This window comes from Octopus sinensis, linkage group LG7 (assembly GCF_006345805.1).
Source record: "Octopus sinensis linkage group LG7, ASM634580v1, whole genome shotgun sequence".
Classification (NCBI taxonomy): domain Eukaryota; kingdom Metazoa; phylum Mollusca; class Cephalopoda; order Octopoda; family Octopodidae; genus Octopus; species Octopus sinensis.
Genome location: NC_043003.1, coordinates 87,322,819 through 87,343,283, shown reverse-complemented (window position 1 = coordinate 87,343,283; position 20,465 = coordinate 87,322,819). Strand labels below are relative to the sequence as shown.

The following is a 20,465-nucleotide window of genomic DNA, read 5'->3' as shown; positions in this document are numbered from 1 at the left end:
ATGAAGGACACCGTTTGCATGATGGTGACAATCATTTACAACTATTACATCATGTCAAGACAAAGAGACATTCACACACACAGGATTCAAACCCACTACATGGTACCATGGGAAAATGTTTTCTACTATAGTCTTGGGTTGACCAAAGCCTTGTGAGTGGATTTGGTGGATGGAAATTGAAAGAAACCTGTCATGCATGTGTGTGTGTGTATATATATATATATATATATAATAATAATATTAGGAAGTATATCCAAACGTACAGGGAAAAATTAGATTTAGGAGTAAATCAAATTTGACAGTATAAATATATAAATAAATTAGAGATAAAACCACTATTAGGCAACTCAAACAGTGATAGACATAAACCAAAACATAAAAAACAAAAAATAAATATAATATACAATATATATATACACACACACACACACGACAGGTTCCTTTCAGTTTCCATCCACCAAATCCACTCACAAGGCTGTGTGTGTGTGTGTGTGTGTGTGTGTGTATGTATATATATATATATATATATATATATATATATATTGTATATCATTTTTTTTTTTGTTTTTTATGTTTTGGTTTATGTCTGTCACTGTTTGATTTGCCTAATGATGGTTTTATCTCTAATTTATACATATATATACACACACACACACACACACACGCACGCATGCATACATACATACACACTGACACTCCGTCAATTACGGCAAGGGTTCCATTTAATCCAATCAACAGAACAGCCAGCTTGTGAAATTAATGTGCAAGTGGCTGAGCACTCCACAGACACGTGTATCTTTAATATAGTTCTCAGAGCGATTCAGCATGGCACAGAGTGTAACAAGGCTTGCCCTTTTGAAATACAGATACTACTCATTTTTGCCAACTGAGCATGTGTGTGCGTGTGCGCGTGTGTGTGTGTGTGTGTCTGACAAGAGAACTGGAGTGTGATTCCTGTTCACTTATTCCTAATGTTGCATCATCCACATGACGCAACCTTGTGAGAGATATATGAAACCATACATGTAACAGAACACCAATATGTAAGAAATAAGAACGACACCACTCCTTTTGCTACTAACACACAGGCATCAATCCTTCTGCCAGTGTGTATATGTAGCCAGGTATGAATTCATTAGAAAAGGTTCCAATTAGGTACCATGGTTGATGTGGTTAACTGTTTCCTACTTCACCTGGTTTTAGCTCTGTGTCTATTTTGGAATGACTCTTACAGACTTATAGGATAGAAAGTATGTATTGGTAAACATAAAAATAATATTGAAGATATACCAATAACTCCACTACAAACCCTGAACTTGTATACACTGGAATCATTATATGGGTAGGTAGACTAGAGTGTGAGTGCATGTAAATATACATATATACTATATGTATACAAGTGAAGGCACATAGATCATTGGCTAGAGCATCAGGCTGTGGTAAGTATGATTTCTAGTCTGGGCTGTGTGTTGTGTTTTTGAGCAGAATACTTTATTCCATGTTGCTCCAGTTCACTTATCAGTAGAAATGAGTTGTGACATCACTGGTGCCAAGCTGTAACAGCCTTTGCCTTTCTCTTGGATAACATCAGTAGCATGGAAAGGGGAGGCTAGTATGCATGGGTGAATTCTAGTCTTCAATAAACAACCTTACCCAGACTTGTACTTCAAAGGGTAATTTTCAAGCTGCAATCCCATGGTCATTCATGACCAGAGGAGCTCTTTACCCTTTACATATATAAAGTGGTGCTGCAATGTTTCTGGCTTTAAGGATATTGCTAAAGGTCTGGTTGGAAGTCTTTAACAATATCCTTTTAAAAAGATTACAAAAACTGAAGGACTGCTGCTATAAGTGTGCGAATTTGAGAGAAGAATATGTTGAATAAAATCATAATTAACTAATCCTCCCAGATTTTCTTTTACCCAAAGCCAGGAACTTTTCAGAATCCCCTCATATCTCTTTTACTCTCTCTTTACTCTTTTACTTGTTTCAGTCATTTGACTGCAGCCATGCTGGAGCACCGCCTTTAGTCGAGCAAATCGACCCCGGGACTTATTCTTTGTAAGCCCAGTACTTATTCTATCGGTCTCTTTTGCCAAACCGCTAAGTGACGGGGACGTAAACACACCAGCATCGGTTGTCAAGCAATGCTAGGGGGACAAACACAGACACACACACACATATATATATACATATATACGACAGGCTTCTTTCAGTTTCCGTCTACCAAATCCACTCACAAGGCATTGGTCGGCCCGGGGCTATAGCAGAAGACACTTGCCCAAGATGCCACGCAGTGGGACTGAACCCGGAACTATGTGGTTAGTTAGCAACTCCTGCGCCTATATATATATATATATATATATATATATCTCCATATAAGGGTGTGTATGTGTGTATACAATTATACAGTCAGTCATGTATGTAAGTATTTATGTGCATACAAGTATATGGATATCATTTATGTGTGTGGGCATGTGTGTGAGAATAAGTGTGTCTATGGATGAATTCTTTATTCTTATGGCATACAAGAGATAAGAATGAAAGGTATAGACAGTTATAAAATAAAAATACCAATAAAATATAGCAATAAGAAAGATCATAGTCTTTCCATGAAGACACTATCCATGATACCCACCCTCCACAAATGTCCTGCAAATGCTCTTACCATCATTCAACACACATCCATCTACGTACATACAGTAACAAAAGTTTGGAGACAGCAATGCTCCAGTGTCTGCTTTGGCATCGATTCTACAGATAGATGCTCTTCCTAACACCAACCACTTTACAGTGCATACTATTTGCTTTCGGCATGGCTGTGTGGTTAGGGAGCTTGCTTCCTAGCTACATGGTTTCGGGTTCAGTCCCACTGCGTGGCACTTTGGGTAGGTGTCTTCTGCTATAGCCCCGAGCTGACCGAAGCTTTGTGACTGAATTCAGCAGGCGGAAGTTACTGCCGTGTGTGTATATGTGCGTGTAGGTGCTTGTGCCTCTCCGAAAGAGAGGGAGGGATGTCACTGGCACTATTGAGGTCACCATATAGCTCACAAACCTACAAACACAAAGAGGGTGAAGGTGTTGTGTTTTAATATTAAATAGGAGTTAAGGTATGAGGTTGGGATAAAGCAGGTTCGTCATGTAGAGGAGCTACATGTTTGCTCACATTTAGGAGAGAGAATAAGAATGAATTGGTGGTATCCCTAAGGAGATAGACAGTGGTGATGAGATGTCCAGGAGGCACCTCAGGTAGGAGGAGTAGTAGAAGGTGGTGGGGGTTGCAAAAGTGTAGGCAGGAGATATTTTATATTATTTCAAAAACATATTTACCTGGCATCAGAAGCAAAAAAATATTCAACTTCAGTATTTGGTCCAGAAGGGTGAAATTCAGTCGTACCATCAGTAGGTCTTTGGACTGGTTGTACATAACCTCTGTGGTCTGAAAATTGGCAAATGAAAAAGAAAAAATACAGAATATTAGAACAATTTCTCTTTTTTAATATTTTCTTTTGTTTCGTCATCATTTAACGTCCACTTTTCCATGCTTGCATGGGTCAGATGGAATCTGTAAAGGCAGATTTTCTATGACTGGATGCTCCTCCTGTTGCCAACCCTTACCTGTTTATATGCAAGGTAATATTTTCCCATGGCCAGACATGTTTTTCATGGAAGACTGGAAACGAACAACATCACTTGTATGACAGTAGTGCTTGTTTACAACCAGCACAATATCAAGACATGGGTATGTACATTCACACACACACAGAGACACACACACATGTACACGAACACTATGGGCTTCTTTCAGTTTCTGCTTACCAAATCTACTCATAAGGCTTTGGTTGACCTGGAGCTTTAAGAGAAGACACCTGCCCAAGGTGTCGCACAGTGAGACTGACCACTAGACCATATGGCTGAGAAGCAAACTCCTCACAACCACATAGTTACATCTGCACTTGTTTTTTTATTTAAAAAAAAAATGGAAAAAGGGTTAGTATAAGCCCCGCCCACTTAAAAAGGGATGGAATCCTTTTTCTTAAAACAAATAAATTTTTTTTTATAGTTTGTAAATATTGTATACATAACTTGTTAGTTCAACAAAAAAGCATTAGTGTTAAAGCTGAAGCCCCATTCCAATGAGAGGCAGAAAAATCTCAAACATTTTTTTATTGATTCAAAATATAAACAAAGAAGCAATTTTTTTTTGCTAAAGTAATATTTTCTTGTTTCCTGATACAAGAATAACTAGACAATGAAAAAATGATTTGTATTATTAACTATGATAGTGATAATAATTATAAATGTGCATGAATTTTTAAAGTATGTGGTGAAAATTTGCTACTCCTTAAGGCCAGGAATGACAACTCGTATAAAGTTACATTTAAAGTATTTGAGGAAGGGAATATATCATCACAAAAACTGAAGATTATTATCGGTATTTTGTCATTAAATATGGTAAATCAGTTTACACTGAAAACATGAGAGAATAAATTAAAAAAAAACAAAAAAGAATTGAAAAATAAGCAAAGAAAGTTTAAAGCCAGATAGAATAACATTTGAAAATGAAATAAACCGATGCTGATATAAAATCTGCTTATAAGAAAGAATATAGAACAGAAATTCAAGTAATATTAGCAAGACTGGTTGCTTCACCCATTTTAGACATATTTACTGAAACCATGAAGTGCAGAAATATCTGAAAGCCCTCAAAAGAAGTCATAAATCCCAGTAAAATTGACGTTGCCATGCATCCCTCAATATGAACAATCAATATTATGATACAGGAATCGTTGCTGCTTAGCCTCAGGTCAGCAGTGATTGAGCAGACATAACCAATTCCAGCAGTGACCAACCCAGCTTTGTAAGAGATATCTAGAGCACTATCAAGAAATGTGTCCCTTCCATCCTTAAGAAAGTAGTGGTGTGATGTGAAGGAATTTAGCTGCTATTTTCTAGCAGATTGAACAACCAGAGGACAAACACGAGCAAACTGTGGCCTGTAGTACTTTCTGAATGGCATGCTTAATGAAAAATTACCTTCAAATCTTTTTAGGAGTGCAGCTCCACCTGATGATGAACTATGTCTCATGTGGCCCACTTCTTGAAAAATGTTGCCCATGCCTGACATAGAGGCTCTTTCATTGGCTTGGATATTATACTCGGGTCACTTATATTGGTGATACAAATTCATAATCATTTGGAATACAGGAGAACCACAAAAGGCTCAAGTTATTGTTAGATGTCAAATCAGCTAAATCAGAAACCTCTCTTTACAATTGCATTCACATGACAGTAAATTCAGATCTGCAAGGCTAACAAAGCTCAGAGTTGCCCAATAAGCTTCATTACTCAATAGTACCGTAAATCTTCACGTATAGTCCGCAGGGGATTTTTAGGGGGCTGTGCCTCTGAAAAACCTAAACCTTGTGTATAATACGCACTCCTTCTCTAACTTGAGTCATGCGTAATTAAGCCAGCAGCACCTAGTCAAACAAACACTTCTGCGTATGTGTAGTACAGTAATGATGTTCTCAACTGTTATATGGGAATATAAATATGTTTGCGAATTTTTTTTGTTATTCTGTGTTCTGAATACTTCTATTTTAATAAATGTTGTTCAAAAACACTAAAATGATGGGAAATATAGTCAAAAGATGAATTGTCTTGTCTGTCTACGATTTTAGGTGTTTTAACACCCATCCAACACTTCGAGAGAGTCATCCACACCACACCAGCAAAACACATATAGAATATGTGCAGTCAATGATGATGATATATATATATATATCATCATGACATCTGCTTTCCATGCTGATATGGGTTGGACGATTTGACAGGAGCTGGCTAGGAAGAAGACTGCACCAGGCTTCAGTGTGTTCTGGCATGGTGTTTACAGCTGGATGCCCTTCCTAACACCAACCATCCAACAGTCTATCTTCCATGCCTTGATGGGTTGGATGGTTTGATAGGATCCAGCAAGCTAGCGGGCTGCATTGAGCTCCAGTGTTGGCTCTGGCATGGATTCTTTGGGTTTTAATGCAGATTACTTTACAGTGTGTAGTGGGAGTATCGTTTGTGATATCAGCAAGAGTAAGGTTGCCAAGTAATTTTGCAAGACAAGGAAAGAACAAATAAAAGCCTTCTTGATGAAGTGATGACTTTTATAAACTGTGAAACTCAATATCTGTACATTATCATCTAAAGCTTTACTATTTCAAATTCCATCGTTTCAAAAAGATTTTAAAAAAAATATTTCACACTTTCTCAAAGTTTCTAAATTCTTATGATATCAATATTTACATATAATAATAATAATACACACATACATATACACACCTATTAATATATTTAAATATAAAAGGCAAAGTTGATTAGAAGAGAAATTAATATCATGTATTTGCTTACTACTAAGAATAGAAAATCTTTATTATTATATCATTATTTGTTTAATTTGCTAATTTTAATATTTTACATAAGCACAAAGTCCACCTTTTAAAAGGACACCATAGGTTGTTTTAATATCAGTACATTAGTTATATCCATTTTACTCATTCCTGGAGTAATTTGAAGGGTGCAAAACTATGGCTAGAAAGTATTTGATTTGGTACTTAAATGTCACAAACTTAATTCTTTCAATGGCACTACTTCCTTAAGCAAAACATTGTTTGTTGAAACAGGAGTTACAGTTAACAGGCTGAAGGTTAATATATTATTACCATTTTATTGATTTTAAAGATAGGAAAAGTAAGTCATCAATAGCAAATTGTTAATTCAGACACTACAGGGCAAAACTGGATACAATAATCCATCTTCACCATTGCTATTTAATAATAATAATAATCCTTTCTACTATAGGCACAAGACCTGATATTGGAGGGGAGGACTAGTCAATTACACTGAACCCAGCACTTGACTGGTAATTATTTCATCAACCCTGAGAGAATGGGAGGCAAAGTTGACAGCAGCAGAATTTGAACATAGCGAGAGATGAAATATCACTAAGTATTTCATCCAGCATCATTTTATCCTTTATCTTTTACTTGTTTCTGTCATTTGACTGTAGCCATGCTGGGGCACTGCTTTGAAGGGTTTTAATCAAACAAATCCACATCAGAACATATTTTTTTTTAAATCCTGGTACTTATTCTATTAAGCGGTGGTGGGGGAGACAAACACAGACACAAAGACACACACGCACACATATATATATATATATCATCATCTATATGTATGTATGTATGTATGTATATATATATATATATATATATGTATATATATATATATATATATATGTATATATATATATATACACACACACACACATACAACGGGCTTCTTTCAGTTTCTGTCAACTAAAAGCATTCAAGGTTTTGGTCAGCCTGAGGCTATAGAAGACTTGCTCAAGATACCACACAGTGGGACTGAACTTGGAACCATGTGGTTGGGAGGCAAGCTTCTTACCACACAGCCACGCCTGCACCTAACAATTCTGTCAAATCATTTCTAATTTAGGCACAAGGCCAGTATTTTTGAGATGAGAATAGTTAATTTAAATCCCCCCTCCCACCACCAGTAGCACTCGTTTGGTACTTCATTGACCACAAAGGGAGAAAAGCAATATTGACCATGGGAGGATTACAAAATCAAGAACACTAAGAGCCAGAAATAAGAATAATGCCAAAATTACCATGATATTACCCTCTTCATGCCATTTGAAACAATTCCAAGTAATTTTGCTTACTGATGTAGTACAATTATATACAGGATTCTTAAGCAAACTAATACCCAGGGAGGGAAGGTTTATTAGTATTTTGGAAAAACACAATTAGTATTTGGTTTCAAAATATCAATTAAAAAGAAAAACCATTTGATTATCAGGTAAGACGTTTAAACACTGCAATGTTTTGAATTCATGATTATATAAAAAAAATAAATAAATAAATAAAGGAAAAATGTTTATTCAGTTGGTTAGGGCAAAAAGGGAAAACATTTTTTTTTTATCGACTCAAGCCAATTTTAATGAAAGCAGAAAAAAAAAAAAAAAATTTTAATAGTTGCAGAGAAAGGAATGCAAAATTGCAAAGGTTGCAGTCTTGCATCGACTCAAGAGCATCTTCATCCAATTTAAAATTTATTTGGAATATAAAATCAAGATTCCTGAAAATTAAGTCACTTTTGGTGGGGACATAGACCCAAGGCAATTAAAAAAATTTTTTTTTTTGTGTTATTTTTGGTAAAAAAAAAAAAAAAAAGGGACAAGTTGTAGAGTGAGTTGCCATGACTTCCAGTTTCTTAAGACAAAAGAATATTGATGTTATTTGAATTTCGAACATGAGGCAACAAGCAGTATTAACTCATCTGATGTGTATTGTATGGTCAAGTTATGAAAAAAGTAAACTTAAAAAAAAAAAAAAAAAAAAAAAAAAATCAACTGAGATGCTATAATTAGGCAGGGGGAAAAAAGGGAGAGATGAACAGGTTTTGCAAAGAAAAAGCCATAATTGTTAAAAATTTATTAATGAGATGGCTCTTCCTTACCCACCCACATTTCCTTTCCCTCCAAAACGTGGGGTGACTGCTGCTAAGGAATGAAGCCTGCAAAAAGGTCATGCAGTGTGGAAAGCAGCTGAACACAAGAGTAAGTGGAAAACAAAAGAAAAAAAAAAAACAACAAAACATGGTGTACCTGGAGAATCTGAGTCTTTAGCACTTCCTAAAACAAGGTAAAAACAAAGTGTAGATAAATTATTTGCTTATATTTCTAAAGTAGGCATAGTGTGAGGAGCAGGAGCTATGCAACTTATTTTGAATAAAGTTTTTCTTCCCAAGTAGGATCAAAACTTTTGGTTAATACAAAAGCAAAACTTTGTGAGGTATATTGATGCGTTGTGGAAGGGGGTGCACCAGTATACTTTGCACTGTTTTGCTTTTCACCAAATTGTTTCTAATTGAAGTGGACAACCATTAGTCTCATTGAACTCTAGTGGTTATATCTATTTTAGATATCTTCTCATAGATTGTCTAGATACAGTATAACTTGAGAGAGAGAGGGAGAGAGAGAAAGAGAGGGAGAGAAAGAGAGAGACACACATACACACAAAAAAGCAGGTTCATGCTATATTGTCATCAATACCATTAAGTATGGACATGAAAGTGCAGCTTTAAGGAAGAGAGAAAAAAAGAGAAAGGACTTCATGCTTTAATAATTTTTTAAAATACAAGTAATAAGTACTATATTAAACTGCAAAGGTGCATTAAACATGACAATTTAGTATTTATCAAAGCTGGAAGATTCACACCCAATATACTTAGATGATGATATGGAATTAGTGATATAGTGGTAACAAAAGTGTGTAATAGGCCAAATGAAGAGGATTATTAAAATTTGACCGGTAGAGCTTACTACTGCAGTTAGAAATAATGAGCCACTCCATAATCTCCATTTAAATTATATACTTTGCTGAAGAGATGAGGATATCACATTGAAATTGCTCTCAGAGAGTTGGGTTTATGATCATATGGCAAGTAGCACAACACCATAACCTCACAGTAATTGTACCACACAGATTTAGTATTTCAGAAATTTCGCAAATAGTAAAATATTCTAATTGACCTAATGGGTTACCCTAACTATGGTCTTTAAAATATTTTTCTTTGAAGACAGTAACTGGTGCATTTATTTTGAAGGGTGCTCACTAAACATTGATGAGTTGTATAAGGTAAAAGAAGGATAAAAAGAAATCAAAATTTTAGTTTTGGTAAATATAGTTTTGCAAAACATTTACTTATGCAGGATTTTTTTTTTTTTTGAAAACTATCATATTTTATTAATGTAGATAGAAACAAAAATTGAGTCTAAGATCCAGTGATTTTGTGTCAAATTTAATTCAATAATAATTCATTTCACTGAACAAGGTCTTTTAATTCTAACTAAAGCGGAGCATCATGACTATGACAAAGATACTATTTTAAGAAAATGGATAGGGGAATGTATTGAAATCAAATAAAAATGACTGCTATCTTAACTATCAAAGGAAATTTTGAATCTACTTCATTCCTTGTTAAAGGACTGTTTCTTTTATGAATGGAAAATCTCCTTTAATCCATAATAGGCTGTTTGTTTTATCACTGATATCCTGTATCATGTACAATTCAAAGCCCACTCTCTCTAAAGTATTATTTACAAAGAAGGTTAAAAAAGAAAATGTTATGTAATCCTGATAAGTGGTAAAAAATAAATTGTGAGCTTATAAGCCCTTGTATTAAATAAAAATGTTACACAGCAAAAAGGGAAAAGAAATCATACATACAACATCACACGTTCTGAAATGCAACACTTAACCGAAAAGATCTACATGCTAAAACATGCTTTGAAAATTTTTAAAAATGGAAATAAACAAAACATCAAACAAAGTTCTTATTTAGCTGATGTAACTAACCTTTGCTATACAAAACAGGAATATTGTCTGTTGTTAACTTAGAGTTACTTTTGATTCCTATCAGCAAAGGACTTCCACGTCTGCAAATAATGTGACAAAATAACAGAAGATAGTATTTGTGTTTGATAAGTCAAACCAACATATGAACAATTAATATGAACAAATATTTAGATCACAAAGGAAAATAATTGTCCTTTTTAATTGCTTGATTGATTACGAATGTAAATGTGGAAAACTCTGAGCACCTTTTCAAACTCCACCCGTCTAACACCCGTGGACATATTTACAAAGTCAGAAAGCAGCACAGCTCCCATGACTTTAGGAAACATTTTTTCACGCTGAGAGTTGCTGAAGCATGGAACAAACTGCCGGCATCAGTTGTTAGTTGTCGGAGCACTGCATCCTTCAAAACTTCCATGCTTTCTGAGATTCGCCAACACTACACCTGATTTTCTCCCCTCCATACACACACAAGCATGTATCTGACTCATACATTGTTCGCTTTCCAGACATTTGTACATTACTGCATGTACTTTATATGCACTTTCTGACAAGTTGTGGTGCACTTGAGTACTGTATACAATAATTTCATTATTATTATTATTATATTTAAACTCAAAGTATATTTTCAACTCAGTATAGCAATTATAATGCTTACACTGTATAGCAACAATGCGCACTTTTACCAGGCGGTGCTATTAAGTTAGACATGGCCTGGGCCTATACTGGCTGTAACTTAAGTTATCTAAGTTATAGATAGCCTGGATCATAGAGATAGTAAACAGTTTATTCCTAGGAATAATGTAGTGTTTCCAAAGAGAAAGGAACTACCAACTCTTTCTGCTAGTAGTATGTACTTACACTATTCACACAACCAAAAGAATACCCTCCATCAGGCATTTGCCATATTCTGAACGCCTTACTTCCCTGGGCATGGACACATTGAAACTCCGACGTCTGGCAGGAGTGGCTGTGTGGTAAGTAGCTTGCTAACCAACCACATGGTTCCGGGTTCAGTCCCACTGCGTGGCATCTTGGGCAAGTGTCTTCTGCTATAGCCCCGGGCCGACCAATGCCTTGTGAGTGGAAACTGAAAGAAGCCTGTCGTATATATGTATATATATATAAGTGTGTGTGTATATGTTTGTGTGTCTGTGTTTGTCCCCCTAGCATTGCTTGACAACCGATGCTGGTGTGTTTACGTCCCCGTCACTTAGCAGTTCGGCAAAAGAGACCGATAGAATAAGTACTGGGCTTACAAAGAATAAGTCCCGGGGTCGATTTGCTTGACTAAAGGCGGTGCTCCAGCATGGCCGCAGTCAAATGACTGAAACAAGTAAAAGAGTAAAGAGTAATTAATATGCTCAATAACTTCTTTTGTATGTAAACATCTGAAAACAAGAACTTACCGTGTTACGACACATTCTCCTGGATAGTTTGTACTCATAAAAGCCAAAGCATATGCTCCTTCCTGCAGAAAAAATAAATTTATTTTATTATTATCATCATCATTTACTTTCCACTTTTCCATGCTTGCATGGGTCGGGTGGAATTTGTTGGGGGCAGATTTTCTATGGCTATGTTAAATTATTATTTTAATGAACAAAGTTTGAAAATACAAAAAATTATTTTTGTTTTTAAATTAATGATGAAATTAAAAAAAAATTAAATTAAAAGAAAAAAATAGCTCTGTAAACTCACGAGTTGTTGACAAGTCATTTCAATCAATTCCCTAAATGTAAGCTTGTCTTCCTTGTGTTTGTCATAGAGATGTTTGACAAGCTTAGCAATGGTTTCAGTATCAGTTTCAGATTCAAAATGAAAACCTTTAGTTTCCTATGGAAAAAAGCAGGGGAAAAAAATGGAAAGTATGAATGTAAATAACACAATTCTCATCTGATCATACTATCTTTATTCTAGGGTTTAAGATTTAATCATTTCACTACCATAGCTTTTGCTAAAATAAAGCAATTATTTCAATTTATTTTGAAAACTAGCATTATGACCCGGCGTTGCCGGGTCATAGTGCTAGTGCATGCATGCACACATACACGCAAGTACTGTCCAAATCTCCGACCAATCACATACAGCTAACTGGCATTCAATTGGCATATCAAGTTTTGGGCATTTTGATTGGGTTTTGGATAGAAAATTCACAAAAAGTCACTTCTATTGAATTTTTAATGGCTTTGCGGGGTGACTGGGGAAATGTAAAGATGTGCACGACCACCCTTGGACGGTTTTGAATGACCATAGAAAGTGTGAGCCTTGTAACTGAACAATTGTAGATTTGTATAAAGGACACACACACAAACATTTTGCCGTTTATATATATAGAGAGATAATGAAGGCTCAGTAGATAGTGCTTCTAGTGTTGATGCAGTTAAGTGGGCTGAAATGGTAAAAGTTCTTTATTCAAAAACCAAACCAATAACCAACAACTGAATTGGTCAGTCGTGCTTGATAGAATTTCAGTAAATGTTAAAGCACATATGTACCACAGTGGATTATAAAAACTAAATAGAAATATAGAAACTTACCAAAAAGGATTTTAAATCTTTGTAGTTTGTGATAATTCCATTATGGACACAAATGAATTCTAGGAAAAACAAAATGAGAATAAATGAAGTTAGCAAATTAAACAAGAGTTTAGATCTCTCAAAAGCAGAAACAAAAGTAGTTTTAGAAAATTTAGTAACTTACCATTATTCAGCCCAGATCTCTGAGGATGGCTGTTTGTGGAATTTGGCTCGCCATGTGTTGCCCAACGTGTATGAGAAATACCAATATGACAGGTAGACACTACATCAAAATCTACAGGTGTGGAATCTGAAAAAAAAAATTTTATATATCATCATCATCATCCACACAGATATATATACACATACATATATATACACATACATACATATATACACATACATACATATATATACACATACATATATATACACATACATATATATACACATACATACATATATACACATACATACATATATATACACATACATATATATACACATACATATATATATACACATACATATATATACACATACATATATATATATATATATATATATATATACACAGACATACATACATATATGTGATGATCATTTTAATGTCCACTTTTCCATGACTGGAAGTGTCAGACAGATGCAGATTTTTCTACAGCCAGATGCTCTTCCCGTGAAGAACTTTTACTTGTTCCCAAGGAAAATAATATTTCTCCATGGTCAGACATGTTTTTATGGAAGATTGAATACAAAGGACACTATTTGTACGACAGTGACACTCATTTACAACTATCATATGACATCAATACAAGAAGACACTAATACACACACACAAACAGGTTTCTTCCAGTTTCTGTCTACCAAATACACTCAAGGATTTATTTCGCCTGGGGCTTTAGTAGAACACACTTACCCAAGGTACCACACAGTGGGACTGAACCTGAAACCTGAAACTATGTGGCTGGTAAGTGAACTTCTCTTCCACACTTATGCCTATGCCTGGAGATAAAATAGTGATGATGAAGTGTTAAAGTGGATCCTCAAAGTACAAGGTAAGAAGTGAGTAGGGACAGTAGAACAGGGAATATGGTAAAAGTTGCAGGAATGTAAAGGACGAGTGATATAAAGTTAGAGAAATGAGAATGGGTGAAGCAGTGAATATAAAGAATGAAGAACAAAAGCTGAGAGAGTGATCAATCTATATCAGTGCTTTTCAAACTTTTTGCTGGAGTGGAACCCCAAGGAAACATTCCACTGGCTCGAGGAACCCCTGTGCAATAATTTAATAGTCTTATGCACACATATCTGCACAGGAGAATTAAAAATTACTGCCGATTTTAGCAGTTTTGTAACTTCTTGCAGAATCCCTGGACTGTACTGGCGGAACCCTTGTTGAAAACCACTGATCTATATTATAGAGAAGGTAGAGAATATTACGTAATGACTAGAGGTTGGGTATAGTGGAGGGGTGGATGTAGTGAATGGTGGACAAGGAATGGGTGTGATCAATGAGGGCAGCAAAGATGACTGACAGTTCAGAAAGTGGTGGAGAGCAGCAGAATAGTAATAATGATACAGTAAACAGGGAAAGGATAAAAGAACGAGATGACCTGGTTGGATAAGTTGCAAAGAGTGTGAAAGAAGAAGCAGCTGTAGTGCAGGAGATGTGTAAGAGGTGCATGGGATGGAGAAAGTGAGATGTGGTGGTATGGAGGGGTGGTCAATGTAAAATGTGGATGAAGAAGGGGGACAGTATTAAGAATGAAGGATGGTTATCAACTGAAATGGACCCAGGTACTGAGAAGGATAAGTGGTATCAGAGAATAAAATATGATAAAATATGGTGCAGGAGTGGCTGTGTGGTAAGTAGCTTGTTTGCCAACCACATTGTTCCGGGTTCAGTCCCACTGCATGGCACCTTGGGCAAGTGTCTTCTAAAGTAGCCTTGGGCCGACCAAAGCCTTGTGAGTGGATTTGGTAGACAGAAACTGAAAGATGCCCGTCGTATATATGTATATGTATGTATGCGTGTGTGTGTGTTTGTGTGTCTGGGTTTGTCCCCAAACATCGCTTGACAACCGATGCTGGTGTGTTTATGTCCCCGTTACTTAGCGGTTCGGCAAAAGAGACCGATAGAATAAGTACTGGGTTTACAAAAGAATAAGTCCCGGGGTCGAGTTGCTCGATTAAAGGCGGTGCTCCAGCATGGCCGCAGTCAAATGACTGAAACAAGTAAAAGAGTAAATCTGTACATAATTACAGTAGTTAGACAAGTGATAGGGGGTGAGTGAGTGGGGTGAATGATACAGAACTGATGAGTAGCAGGGATAGCTTACAATACAAAGATTGAGAAACAGAAACACACAGACACACACACATATCTATTGATCTATGTGCATGTATATGTGTATCACTCACACACACTCATCTAGTGCAATTTCAACTTTAAACTATGTGACAAATAACTAGTATTTATAACTGTGGGTCTTTTCATTCATGAATTGTAATTATATCCTTGGTTATTAAATCTAGCTGATGAGTTGACAATATGTTTTGTTTATGGATTAACTCTCACAAGGAAAGGAAAGACAGAAAAAAAAAAACATTGTTTCTATAGTCACCCATAATTCCCCAAACACATATTTGGTCAAATGATACCTATTTCTTTATTACCCACAAGGAGCTAAACACAGAGGGGACAAACAAGGACAGACATAAGTATTAAGTCGATTACAACGACCCCAGTGCGTAACTGGTACTTAATTTATCGACCCCGAAAGGATGAAAGGCAAAGTCGACCTCAGTGGAATTTGAACTCACAATGTAACGGCAGCCGAAATATGGCTACACATTTCGCCCGGCGTGTTAACGTTTCTGCCAGCTCGCCCCCTTCCAATTCTATATGAATCATCAAATCTAAGAAAAATAATCACAAATTATTAACAGCTGAATGGCTAAATCTTAGAAGACTACAAAGTAAAATTCACATTGGAAGAAATAATGCTGGTAACAAAATGTGAAGCACTCTGTTTTGAGACATGAGTTGACTGAATAAGGTAAAACTAAAAGTGAATTGTAAAACGAAAAAAAAAAAAAAAAATTCTGCATCACAAATCCACAATGCAATGAGAATTATATAAGCTAAATAGGAACAAAATTTATTGCTTGGGTCAGGGTGCATAAAATAACAAATCAAAGATCCCATTGTTAGAAACGGCATTAAGGCGGTGAGCTGGCAGAAACGTTAGCACACCGGGCGAAATGCTTAGCGGTATTTCATCTGCTGTTACGTTCTGAGTTCAAATTCCGCCAAGGTTGACTTTGCCTTTCATCCTTTCGGGGTCGATTAAATAAGTACCATTTACACACTGGGGTCGATGTAATCGACTTAATCCCTCTGTCTGTCCTTGTTTGTCCCCTCTATGTTTAGCCCCTTGTGGGCAATAAAGAAATAAGAAAGATTCTATTGAGTGAACATCCAGACATTTGTGTAAAAGGAAAATTCAAAATATTTCCTTTTTTCAAAATAAAGCACGAAATGATCAATGATGAAAGGCAAAATAAGAATACCTTATGAGGCATCTCAATCCGAAACTATAATTAGTGGAATGCTATTAAAACCAATTACTTCTATATGGATTACCTTATAATATTTGTATTTGGAAAACTGAAAACAGCAAAAAGCATTTACATAAAAACTTCCTTCTTACCAGGTGTGTGTTAATTTGTTTTTTTTTAAAAAAAACTTTTTATATTTTGAAAACAAAGGACACAGCTTGTATGACAGTGATACGTGCTAACAACTCTCATGCAATGTCAAGACAAGATAGTAACTCACACAGACACATACATACATACACACAAACATGACAGGCTTCTTTCAGTTTCCATCTACCAAATCCATTTACAAGGCTTTGGTTGGACTGGGGCTATAGTGGAAGACACTTGCTCACACATATATATCTATATCTGTATTCGTCCACATACACCTATACATATGTAAATATATATGAACACGTGTCTGGAATATGCGTGTGTGTGTATATATATATATATATATATATATATATATATCACCGTAACCGACCAGGTTATCAGATGTTGCTACACATCACTGGTCACAATGCGCTTCGCATTGTTTTAGCCTTCAAATGATGCCACCCCGCTGGCTAAGCGTGCAGACCAACAGAAGAAAGAGTGAGAGAAAGTTGTGGCGAAAGAGTACAGCAGGGATCACCACCCCACCCTGCCGGAGCCTTGTGGAGCTTTAGGTGTTTTCACTCACTAAACAACGCCCGGTCTGGGTATCGAAACCATGATCCTACAACCGCGATTCCACTGCCCTAACCACTGGGCCATTGCGCCTCCACACACATATATATATATATCTATATATATATATATATATATATAAGTTCAGCAAAATTTAGATTCAAATGAATATGGTACTTAAGTCAGAGGCACCAGAATTTTGTATGATATTATCCATATAAATCCATGGGGTGATTATAATCAAAATAAGCAACAAGTATACCTTCGGTAATTTGGTACGATCGTTTCATGCTACTTCATTTTATTAAACATTGTAAGTATTATATCAGTTTTAAAATGTTGAGCAATCTTCAGCCATTTATAGAAGTCTTCCATCAAATGGACAATACATATACATATACTTATTCCCTTTTCGTTTCCAAATGAACTGGAAATAAGTATATGTGTTGTCCGTTTGATGGAAGACTTCTATGAATGGCTGAAGATTGCTCAACATTTTTAAACTCATAAGACTTACAATGTTTAATAAAATGAAGGAGTGTATATATATATATGTGTGTGTGTGTGTGTGTGTGTGTGTGTGAGCTGATATGTGCCAATATACCCATAAAAATATATGTGAATATATGATGACAGGGCAATTTATATAAATATATAAAACTGACCATATGTTAAGAACTTTATATATATTCTTTTACTTGTTTCAGTCATTTGACTGTGGCCATGCTGGAGCACCACCTTTAGTCGAGCAAATCGACCCCAGGACTTATTCTATTGGTCTGTTTTGCCGAACCGCTAAGTTATGAGGACGTAAGCACACCAGCATTGGTTGTCAAGTGATGTTGGGGGGACAAACACAGACACACAAACATATGTGTATATATATATATATATATATATATATATATATATATATATAGACGGGCTTCTTTCAGTTTCCGTCAACCAAATCCACTCACAAGGCTATAGTAGAAGACACTTGCCCAAGGTGCCACGCAGTGGGACTGAACCCGGAACCAAGTAGTTCGTAAGCAAGCTACTTACCACACAGCCACTGCTCTATTTATAAGCAAAGGTGGGTGAACAAAATTACTTTCTTGTAATTATTGATGTCCAAGTTTCAATCATTAGAAGATTGATGAAATCAGTGCCAGATAAAGTTCTGATTATAATCTATGCAGACAATGCTTCAGCATAGACACAATCAACTGAGAATTGTGATAAAAACTTACTTATCTCCTCCTCAAGAGCTGCAACTTTTCCAGGTTTCTTAATGATATGAATAGCCCGCTTTTCTGATTCAGTTCCTTCAACTTCATAAGCAATACCTGGTAAATAAAGTGCAAAGAAGAAAAATTGAGACTAATAATCAAGAAGGAAAACAAAACACACTAAAACTGCATTAAACAACAATTATAACATCCAGATGATGTTTAATCAGTGTGTCAACTCCTCAGCATTCAGGTTACACTGATTCAAAACAATATGAATAAACAAGCATTAAATTTGACAATCATGTATTATCTTGTAGCTTTGAGATTTTTATGCGATTGCTTCTTGTTTAGAATGACATAGGTAGGTAGGTGCGAGAGGCCAAGTCTGACCAGGTAGAATATTTTGAGCTGGATGTGGTTAGTCTAAATCACTGGTTCCCAAAGTGGGTAGTACTGTCCCCACCCCGGGGGTGCATGATGGAGTGGAGAGATTCAGGGGTGGTGTTGAAGGAAAGTAGAGTGATAATGGGGTGGCTAAGAGGGTGTGATGGATGTATATATATATATAAAAAAAAAAAAAGAAAAAAGGCAGAACTAGGTTAAGTTTTATTTGTGAAATACTGTTGTTTTGAATTTGCTGCAGAAAGTGGTCTACATTTATGGTGGTGAGTGGGGGGGGGGGCAGCTCAGCACAAAAGAGTTTGGGAACCACTGGTTTAAATGTTAAAGACACTAGTGCAATGGTAGGTTCACTAATTCCACCTCATTCTGACTTGCAGAGTTGTTAGAGTGTTGGGAAAAATGCCTTGTGGCATTTGTTTTGACTCTGAGCTCTGAGTTTAAATTTCACTGGCATTAACTTTGTCTTTCATCCTTTCACAGGGTCAATAAAATAAGTTCCAATTCAGACAGTAGAATGGTGGCATTGTTAGAGCATCAGACATGGTGCCACGATAAATTTGTTCTGGCTCTTTGTATTCTGAATTCTTGCATGGTGGACTAAATCAATTGCTTAGTTTAACATCAACACCTGACCCATGGATACATTTAGCAGAGTTCTATTCTATCTGTGCAAGCATTCAGGCAAGGTGTCTCCTCCCAACAGTCTCTATGGCCCTGAAAAAAAAAATGATTTACAGGCACTGCTCTTTTGTTCCCTCTGAAGCATTAAAAAAAAAAAAAAAAAAAAAAAAAAAAAGGTGGGAGAAGGGGCCAAGTAATTGAATATACAAAAAACAATGTACTATATGAGGAGGGGCTGAAAAGTTTCTGGCTTTGGGTAAAAGAAAATACAGGAGGATCAATTAATGATCTCATTCAACAAATTCCCTTCTTAGATTCACACACTTCTTGTAGTGGTCCTTCAGTTTTTCTAAGCCCTGTAACAGAACTTGGAAGATTTGGTCTCCAACCAGGCCTTTCTCAATACCCTAAAAGCCAGGAATTTTTCATCGTCCCCATTGTACAGTGGATTAAAAGTTATGCATCAAAACATTTGATATTTTATTTATACTGTTGTAGTTGTTGTTGTTATTCATTTTGTTATTCTGGTGAGGTCAACTTTGCTTTTCATCCTTTCAGGGTTGATAAATTAAGTACCAGTGAAATATTGGGGTTGATGTACTCAACTAGTCCTCTCCTCCAAAATTTCAGGCCTTGTGCCTTTTAGTTGAAAGGATTATTATTAATTTTGTTCATCACGTACGAGTACATGTGTATTTATCATTATTTTATTAATTTTATTCAATTCTATAAAAACTGAAACATGTCTTTGACTATCCCCGAGCTTATTGAACTTATTTTGTGCATGACTTTTGGACCACACTGCACAATATAAATCAATATAGATGGACAGAGAGTCATAAAGAATGACAGACAGACAAATATGATGGGCTTCTTTCAATTTCTGTCTGTCAAACCTACTTACAAGGCTTTGGTAAGCCTGGGGTTATAATAGAAAGCACTTGTCCAATAAGCCATGCAGTAGGACTGAACCTGGAACCCTGTAGTTGAGAAGT

General features: G+C 35.9%; 1 protein-coding gene across 3 annotated transcripts in view; it reads right to left on the bottom strand.

The window, feature by feature from the left end:
- The window catches only part of LOC115213781 (glutamine--fructose-6-phosphate aminotransferase [isomerizing] 2), a 66,530-nt gene that overhangs the window by 31,050 nt on the left and 15,015 nt on the right, over positions 1-20,465 (bottom strand). For 2 of the 3 annotated variants that reach the window (XM_029782623.2, XM_029782622.2), the window contains exons 3-10: positions 18,466-18,561; positions 13,143-13,268; positions 12,980-13,038; positions 12,141-12,275; positions 11,849-11,910; positions 10,440-10,519; positions 8,687-8,713; positions 3,331-3,439 (exon numbers count right to left, since the gene is read on the bottom strand). In XM_029782623.2, coding sequence (XP_029638483.1) covers positions 3,331-3,439; positions 8,687-8,713; positions 10,440-10,519; positions 11,849-11,910; positions 12,141-12,275; positions 12,980-13,038; positions 13,143-13,268; positions 18,466-18,561 — 694 coding nt within the window. The remainder of the gene's footprint in view (positions 1-3,330; positions 3,440-8,686; positions 8,714-10,439; positions 10,520-11,848; positions 11,911-12,140; positions 12,276-12,979; positions 13,039-13,142; positions 13,269-18,465; positions 18,562-20,465) is intronic. The other variant, XM_029782624.2, reaches the window with a different exon arrangement.